The sequence below is a fragment of the Loa loa genome (assembly GCF_000183805.2).
Source record: "Loa loa unplaced genomic scaffold supercont3.61, whole genome shotgun sequence".
NCBI classification, from domain to species: domain Eukaryota; kingdom Metazoa; phylum Nematoda; class Chromadorea; order Rhabditida; family Onchocercidae; genus Loa; species Loa loa.
In genome coordinates this window covers 281,328-290,454 of record NW_018108241.1, presented here as the reverse complement: position 1 = coordinate 290,454, position 9,127 = coordinate 281,328, and the positions used below count along the sequence as shown (strand labels likewise).

The following is a 9,127-nucleotide window of genomic DNA, read 5'->3' as shown; positions in this document are numbered from 1 at the left end:
GTAAGATGATATTTCATTTTTTACATCTAAGCTGCAATTTCCACCGTTTGTTATAATTTGGCTTTCTTCTCGTACGTAAATTGATCGACAGTAAGCATCACTCAAATGTGAACGAATACACTTACGAAGTGTAGTGAATTCCGTGAAAAGAACGAAAATTTGCCAATTTTTCAGATACTTAGTTTTTAAATTTATAGATTCATTCTAACTTCTTGCAAGCTATAAAATATTTTGACGAACTTTTGAATTTTAAAACAATCATAAAAACGTTTCTTTCGTCAAAACGAAACTCGAATGAGTTCCCCACTTTCAGAATCAGCAGCTTATCAGTTGTGTCACAATGAAGAAACATATTTCAGCGGAAATTGTTATAAAGTTGTGAAGGATAGAAAGACATGGGATGAAGCAAATGAAGTATGCGAAGAGAATGGCGGTAAGTTCACATTTTCATCGTTTTTACTCAGGGATTACTTGTCCTTTTTACCATGCATTAACGGATTATCATTTGACTTTTGAACTCCATGTTCAGCTGAGTTTGGAAATCCTTCAAATTCATGCTAAGTTTGAAATTTCATTACCTTTAAAGTTAACTGATGAAAGAACGCTCTAAAAGTGAGGAAAATTTTAATCTATTCAAAACAGTTTGCGAGGAATGAGCCAAATTTAATAATGTTGAACAAATTTTCTTATCTGAAAATGACAGTAAAAATTCCTGTCACGTTAAATTATACTATTGGCAAAAATTAAAAACAAATATGCAAAGTGTGCGAAGTATCAAATTGTTAAATACTTTTCCTTCTTTATCACCATACTTTTTTCGCTGTCGTTTGTTGTCTGATTACTTATCCACCATTTGTTATCTCCAGATAAAATGATCAACAAACATAATTAGTAAGAGTGAAAAATGAAATTGTAGGCAGTTTGATGGCAATTGAAAGCAAATTTCAACAGCTATTTATATCGGACTATTTGCTGTCAAGCCTAAAAGCAGATATTTCAGGTTCATTTTTCTTTTCTTCCTATCAGGTCTTGTCGCTAAATAAATATAATATACAATGAGATTTTGAAAATTTTCATCTTCAAATTTGATCTAAAAGACACCTGCAACACATCTTGTTCAATTGGTTCAGAGGTCAATTGCCTAAGGAAAAGGCTTAAATTCGACCCGTCTAAAAGTATCGAATGTGAGACATTTGATTCTTCATAATTGAAGTACTTTTCCGCCCGCCGCCATAAGAGCACGTTTAATTGATTTCAAGTTGACGTCACATTCTTCTACACTATTAAACCGTTTGTGAAATGTTTATACCCCGTCATTTCAATCTCTCAAACACAGTAGGGTTTTGAACTGATTTTAGGTACGAACAATAAGGTAAGTATTGTGAACGATTTTCGATGTTGTCAGACAAATAAAAGATGCTCAGTAAGGAAGCAAATACATCTATTTTTCAGTAAACAGAGGACCTTACTCCATGCCTTTTTTTTTCTATAACTTAAATCTGCCTTTGCGAAACATTTTGAATTCGATGCCATTCTTCATTGTCATCAGTCTTCCCCATCAAATTCATCTTCCATTTCATTTTTTTTTATTTGTTTATTCAAAAAATTCCATTCTAGCACACAATGTTGCTGTCTGGACTGCTGGCCGTATGATGATGAATAGTACCCATCATATCTATGCTTGGACTCGAAATATTCATATGAAAGAAATCGATTTGTGGGAAGATAGTCAACTACAAATGACCGAAGGTATCCCTCAACTCATCTATTACCTTTCCCGCAGAATTTTCTCTCTTGCATATCCATTCAATTCATTTGTAGGAAGTTGCATCGAAGTTGATTCGCGATCGATGTTCCGTGATTGGATTCTCGCCAATTGCTCAAATGATAATTATTTCATTTGCAGTAGACCTGCAAGTGAGGATAATTCTTTCTGTCTCTCTCTCCCGTCTTTAGCTGCTTAAAATTATATTTATTAATCAATATAGTTCGAAATAAACTTGTAATATATTAGAAAACAATACTGGAATCTAAATATCACATTCTGAATCACAAAAAGCTATAAAAGTGAAATTTTAGAAATGGGTGAATCAAGAAATGTGCAATGTATGTGTCGTAATGGTTATCGTGGGAGTTTTTGTGACCAGTCATTCAGCGAATCTGGTACCACTCTTTTACGTCACTCATTACGTAACATTGAAAGTAATTGCATAGTTGAAAGTTGTGAATCCACTCAAAAACTTTGTAAATTTAGATGCGGATTTTAGAGCACTTGTTGGAGTGATGTTGAGAGGTTGTCTGGTTGACACATTGACAGTTGACCCAAAACCAAGACCAAAATTTCTCTTCAAACGTTACTGTTCTCATATTATGTAAAATGTTTGAAGGTGTAGCATTTGAATCACAAAGTGTTGCCTGTGTCGATAATGAATTCGAATTTTTATGTCCTCATGGGGGTTCAATACTTGTCGATTTTGCTGCATATGGAAATATTGGAGTTAGTTCCCAAAAAAAATTTTAAATTCATTCCTTTCGTAAAAAAATTTACGAGTGTTCAGGAACCAGAACATCAATTTTTGTCCTTTGAACTTTTAAAATAAGAATTTGCATTGAAAATGATAAATCATGATATTTTTTTCGTTCAGGTGGATTACATAATGGAAGTATTTATTTCCTTTGATTAGTTCGGTGAGATTTAGAAGAGCTTCTGATGTTACTTGGCCTAAATTATAATAAATCAAATTCATCAAATCTTTACGCGAAATTATGAATAACTCACTTTGAAGGCAACGAACAAAAAGAGAGAAGTAGCAGTCTTACATAAAACCTATCAGGAAAAACCCGTAATTAGCATTATGATATTCATAATAAAATCTCTTATGCACAAAATGAAGAAGCATTACATGTAGAAAGCATTTAACTCCTGCTACTGAAAGGAAGACAAATGGGAAAATGGAATGAAAACAGAGGAAATGAGATTAGAGAGAAGAAAAAGGACCTAAAAAATTATTGTGAACAGCATTTCTTCACTATTTTTGCATCATTTTCAACCTCTGTCACAAATAATATGCACTTGAAAAGCATTTAAATCGTCGCTTAAATTATTTCTTCTTTTTTATTTCAGGAATCCGACGAAATATGCCTAACTTCCGTACCAACGAAAGTAAATGTTACATATTGGGAAGAATGTATACACCCGTCCAGTCTGCAAACAATGATAAGCATGTCAGCTTTTAACTTCTTTCTTTTAATTGCAACAGGTTGCCTATTGATTCTCGAGAACATTCTTTCAGGTGTCAAGGTCTCACTTATTGCCGAATCAAAGATCTTCAGTCACTCTTTCCAGACAGTCCTTGTTTGCCTACTACACCTATCACTTTGCAGTATCGGATGCGATGTCTGTTTGGTCTGTTTAATAATTTCATCCTGACAGAAAGACTTCAAGTTCATATTTTGTTTGAATTATCCCACTCATATTTTCATCATATTTTTAGAGCCAATGACAACATGTCCTCTACATGCAATCTATCAGAATGGACGATGTTATGTTCCATACGTAACGGAAGAACCGCTTTCAATGTACAATGCGCAAACAAAATGCCGTAAAGAAGTAATGATAGACAGATAGATAGATAGATAGATATAGATAGATAGATATAAATGGATAGATAGATAGATTAGATAGATTAGATAGATAGATAGATAGATAGATAGATAGATAGATAGATAGATAGATAGATAGATAGATAGATAGATGATTGATTGATTGATTGATTGATTGATTGACTGATTGATTGATTAATCGCTTGATTGACTAATTAATTGGTTGATTAATTGTTGGTCGATCGATGGCTGATTGATTGATTAATTGATTGGTCGGTTGGTCGATTGATTGATTGATTTTTTTTACTTTTTAGGGTGGGCAGCTGGCTTTTTCTGTTGGCCAAGTAGCACAGAACGAAATTGCTGCCATAGTGCGGAAACAAGCTGGTAATGATGGAAGTTCTTGTTATTGGATGGATGGAAGGTATATTTGGTACCTTTTAAATATATCTATCGTTTCAAAGAAATTTTCAGAATCTCTAAGTTCATTGGATTTGTAAAATTTTCCGTTTTATGACGCATTAAGTGCTTATCTTTGGGTTCTATTTCCTTTGTCCTCTGTCTTTTTCGCTATGGACGGATTTATTTCTTGCAGATTAGGGGATAGTTCGCTCTGCGAATGCTATTACATAAGTAGAAGAAATGCTTTTTGGAGTCAGAGAAATTGCAATAGCAGTCAGCAATGGGTTTGTCAGTTTGCGCCAGAGAGTAAACCTACTGAAATATACGACAAATTTGTAGAGCAGCATGCTATTGTCGATGGATTAACGAATGTTGAAAGGTTTGAATGACAAGTACTACAGGTACCACTTGTTACAAAAGACTGAAATTTCACCAAAAGGTCTTACTAATTTGAATTACGTTCAATACGGCTGTTATAAATCAGCCGGAAAATGTTGACTACTAAGTTAAAGAAATATTAATTGCAATGTTATTAAAATATTTTTCTTTTTTGACTTCTTTGTTCCCGAAATATCTGACAATTTTTCATAAACTCACACTTCGAAAAAGTTTTTTCCAACCATTTCATTGCATTTATCTATCTTTTATTATAATTATCAAAGCTTGTCTGCCGTTAAAACCAATGAAGCCATTCATTAAATTTCGAAATTTATTTAAAAAATTTCATATTCTCTATCTACCTTTTCTGTGGTATGATTGAAATATTATTAACTGAAAACAGAAGTCAGAAAAACACTTCTTTTGAATTTTAGATATGGGTGAATTCTTTCATATTTTCATTTCGCTTTTGTTTTATTCGCGAATAAAAGATTTGAGACATTAATTTTCTGTTTTGATTGGGAAATGTTCATTTTTTAAAATCACTTGAATTGGGCAAATCTTAGCCACACTCAAATTGAAATATTCATACATTTATTTTTTAATTTAAATACGTCTAAGTTATTTAGAGAAATTGAACATATAGGAAATCAGAGTATCATCAACTCTTCGCTTAATTCTTAGCATGTTTAATGGATGTCGTACTATTTGGTCTAGGTTTTTGTTTCTCTACTTATTATTAGAATAAATTTCTGTAGCCGTTGAAAGAGGAAAGAAAGGGCGCTTCATGACATCCAATCCTCCAAGTATTCGAATACTAAACTTGTGAGTCAATTATTAGACAAAAAGCGATGATTCATATGTGGCGCAGAAATCCTACAATTAAAACGTTTTGACGGTTTTCGACGCTATCTGATGGAAACCAGTTTCTTTTAACTGCCTGCCTCTCATCTTCCATTGGATCACTTTGCTTTCCACTTATTGCTGTTCACTTTCACATTGACCTTAAGTAAACTCTCCAAAATCTCTCCTTTACGGAATTATACTTCTGTTGGGACATTATTAAAACTGTTCTATCGATATTTTTGTAAGATTTAAAGAAGAAGGCTGTTGTCAACTTGTTAACCTCAGCAGTTACGTGAACTAATAAAAACTGTCACAGGCTGATATTTCAGTTGTATTTTTCATTGAAACTTTTGTGAATATCAGGGATTTTTGGACATGAAACTTTCAGTCTGCGTTTTTTGGAAAGAAAGCTTTCCTTCAAGCCTTAATTAGCTGTAAGGATGAAGGATAGAGTGGCTATTTATTCCACTCAATTAAAGCCTATCAATATTTTTGTAAAATTTAGATCTACTGACTTCCTGAATATCTATTTACTTCATGTAATTATTGAATAGAATGGTTTTTATGATCGCTCTGCTACTTCGCTTTTATCTTTCTGTTTGTAGTGGTACTTTCATATCCGTTAGGACACAAAACGGGTATTTTTTTTTCCAATATTAATTTTATGCTATAAACACTGCTGTTGTCTGTTTTCTTTCAGTTTGAGTTAGGCTAAACAAGCAAGACTTCTCAGAAGAGAGGAATTTTGGGGCTTTCTCCGCAAGCCGTAACATACGAGCAGTTGATTCATAAGTAATGAGTCTGTAGCAGACACAACGATGCGTACTGGTTATATGAATAGTGTAGAAAGTTCGAAGTATGCTATTACATTTCAAAAGCGATTGGACCCGAACATATCATACAACAACTACTGATTATCTATCCGTTTTTAAGGGATAACTTCGTTCCAAATCAGTGAAGAGTAAATCAAAAATTTCTACTTTCAGTGCTGCAAGCAGTACCGCTGACGATGAAACAAGCCTTCGCATGAAGCGTTCATTCTGTGAAGAATACGACTGGGACGGAATTACCGTTCCACGTACGTTGGCTTGTACTGAAACTCAAATACCATGTCCAGATCCAGAAAATACCATCGGTAAAGAATTGCTACATTTTGTATCCATTAAACATCTTAGTTATGCCTTTTTGTACATTTCTAAGTAAAATTTTATGCAACATGCCTCGACAATGAGCTTTCGTAATTTCTTATACAAATAATTTTGTTGTTCCTTCAGTTCAGAATCTTTGCTTAAAGGTGTGACAACACAAAAATGCAGTTGTGAGTTAAACGGATGGGAAGGAAAACCGAACACGACAAATTGTATTCATAAATGGGTTGGATTGCTGGATCAAATGATAAATAGTGATGCACCTGCAGAACATATCAGTCGAAAATGGGTTCAGTTTTTGCAAAATTCAACTAATCAAATGTTAGTTTTTCTTTTTGAAAATTGGATTTAGTGGAAATTAGGGGATTCCTTCAAAACTTTTATTTTGTTTTCCGAAAATTCAAGTTACTCTCAAATTCCTATTTATACTACTATTGACACATGTAGTTCTGAAAGCGGTTGAATCCGGATGAGTATTATCCTTCGGCTGATCTGATTTCTACTCCGCCATTCTTTAAGACGTTTCTTTCGGAAGTACGTAATTCTCAGGTTGTTTGGTGGTGACTTAGTTGCTAGTGTCGAAATTGGCAGAAAACTGTTGTCATTGGCGAGAGTGCAGTATGCAGTATTGGATGACAGAAAGGAACGATATGAAAAAGCTGTCGAATTCACACAGGTTTTGCTTGTTGCTCTATAAATTTTGCGCATCAGAATTATCACTTTTTACTATCCTTTAGAAAGTATACATTTGATTTGATCATTTTTTTTCATTTGTAGCTTAAGTGCTTCTAAAAGTCCAACTAAAAGAGATACTTTTTCGACAGTGCAGTAATTTTCTTAAATGAAACATTATTGACAGATGTATGGTGAAGCAGGCAATGAATTGCTGAGTGACCATGCGACAAATGTTTGGTTAACTTTGTCGGATGATGTTCGAATACATAAAGTATCTTCATTGATATCAGGACTGGAACAAAGTGCTACATTGTTTGCTGAGTTTATCATTGAAAACCAGAAAAAAATTGAATACAGCAACTGGGGTAACTTATTACGATTGTGGTGCATGTGTACTTCTTTTAGAGTCGTTCAAAATCTAAATCAGTCTAGAAGTAGTAGTTCGGAGTTGAGATTCAGTAGTTCGGAAATGAGATTAGCTTGGATCACATTTGTCTTACTTTTTAAAAGAAGTTTTGTACGTCGACTTACTACAGCTTTTCCCGAATTTACTCTCAAACTGACAATTCTGTGACTTCTGAAAGTTTTAAGAGAATGCTCAATCTTCAAGTTTAATGAGTTCAATTAGTTTGACGGTATTTTTCAAAGCATTTCCTGATTAAAAACAACTTTCTTACAGCTTTCGAAGTGCAAGTAAAAAAACCTATTCTTATGGCGGTTAGTAATGTGGGTGATAACGACAAATCAAAATTAGTTCGCCGATCTCCTTTATTTGGTGTTATGTCTTTTACTGGCCCAAATATTTCTTCAAGTTCTACTAATGCTTATTTTAATGAGTCCAGTCGCAATGGAAATGTCACTTTCAGCTTCTCGCTGTCACCAGTGCTTTTAATGCCACCATTGAAAATACTTTGTAGGTTTATTGTTCTTTTTTTCTTTTTCTTCGCATAGTTTAAACTATAGCAATTTATTAATAATAGTAAAAGGAATAACATATTTTTATATTATGCAAATGTCATAACTGGTTGATTCTATCCCTCTGCTTGTTTTGCCTTCGAATTTGGTCTTCTCTTTTGTATTCCAGAAATGAATGTAAGCAACAGAATAGTTGTTCTTTGAAGAGTTTTTTCTCAGTTTTCATTGAAATTTCAATCAATCATAGTTTTAGGGCAGTCTACGCAGACTGCAGTTCTCCTGTCTACGCTTGATGATTCCGGCCTTTTCGCGCGTCCTGTTAGTACTATTTAAATAAAGATTTTAAAGCCAATTTAGTTCGTTAAAAGATTATTTTAGAGGATTGAAAGCATTTAAAGTTTTTTGTAAATCATTTTCAATTTTGCAGCGATCACGACTCATTCCGTCGAATACAAATCCTCTTGTTTTGGCTTATTATGTGTTCAGATCAGTAGGAGCATTGTTGAATATTAACAAAACTACCATTACCAACAGTCTCATAATTGGTATTCCTCAAATTTTCCAATAATTTTTTTCGAAGTACTGCTTTAGTGATTCAGATTACTTATAATTAAAGTTTTGATTTGCATATGTACGAATTTCTAAAAGAAAGCAGTATTTTTAAATCAAATTTAGCTTGAAAAGTTCTCATGTATCTTTTATCATTAAGGGTTTCTTTACAGACAAGAGATTTGCTTTTTCTCCTTATGTAATCCCAATCAAATATTGAAATTTTCGCGCATTGTTTATTTTTCAGTTTGGTGTTGAATAGCTTCTGCTTTCTTGACCAGTTTAGTGAATTATGCGACATTCACTCTTTCTCTACTTTTAGAATTTCCACACTCAATTTTGAGAGGATCAGATTAAATTTGAAAAATTCCAAAAAATACAAATAAAACATTTATGACAGGTGCTAGTGTAAACGATCCGGCGAATTCTATTCCGTTGCCTGAAAGTTATCCGGTTAATTTCAAATTTTATCATATCAGAACTGATGGGATGAGTAATCCACGATGCGTTTTTTGGGATGCTTTCAAGAAGTGAGATTGATGTTATTCTTAATTATGATTATTAATGATTTTACTTCTTATGTAACACATTTTTGGTTTAATGATTTTACT

The 9,127-nt window shown here is 33.2% G+C and overlaps 2 protein-coding genes across 2 annotated transcripts in view; both read left to right on the top strand.

The window, feature by feature from the left end:
• Window positions 1–294: 294 nt before the first annotated feature.
• LOAG_07548 (hypothetical protein) lies at window positions 295–4,394 on the top strand (the record flags this gene model as incomplete). Its single annotated transcript, XM_003143081.1, has 11 exons — window positions 295–433; window positions 917–1,000; window positions 1,618–1,749; window positions 1,822–1,917; window positions 2,080–2,202; window positions 2,388–2,497; window positions 3,125–3,225; window positions 3,294–3,406; window positions 3,495–3,610; window positions 3,918–4,027; window positions 4,199–4,394. 11 exons carry the CDS (start codon window positions 295–297, stop codon window positions 4,392–4,394), a joined length of 1,320 nt encoding a protein of 439 aa, XP_003143129.1.
• Window positions 4,395–6,047: 1,653 nt separating this feature from the next.
• LOAG_17325 (latrophilin receptor protein 2) overlaps window positions 6,048–9,127 on the top strand; it is a gene marked incomplete at its 5' end in the record, with an annotated part of 7,467 nt that continues 4,387 nt past the window's right edge. The window contains 9 exons of the mRNA XM_020449982.1: window positions 6,048–6,085; window positions 6,216–6,364; window positions 6,524–6,698; window positions 6,927–7,053; window positions 7,237–7,417; window positions 7,732–7,965; window positions 8,221–8,285; window positions 8,395–8,512; window positions 8,917–9,046. Coding sequence (XP_020306416.1) covers window positions 6,048–6,085; window positions 6,216–6,364; window positions 6,524–6,698; window positions 6,927–7,053; window positions 7,237–7,417; window positions 7,732–7,965; window positions 8,221–8,285; window positions 8,395–8,512; window positions 8,917–9,046 — 1,217 coding nt within the window. The remainder of the gene's footprint in view (window positions 6,086–6,215; window positions 6,365–6,523; window positions 6,699–6,926; window positions 7,054–7,236; window positions 7,418–7,731; window positions 7,966–8,220; window positions 8,286–8,394; window positions 8,513–8,916; window positions 9,047–9,127) is intronic.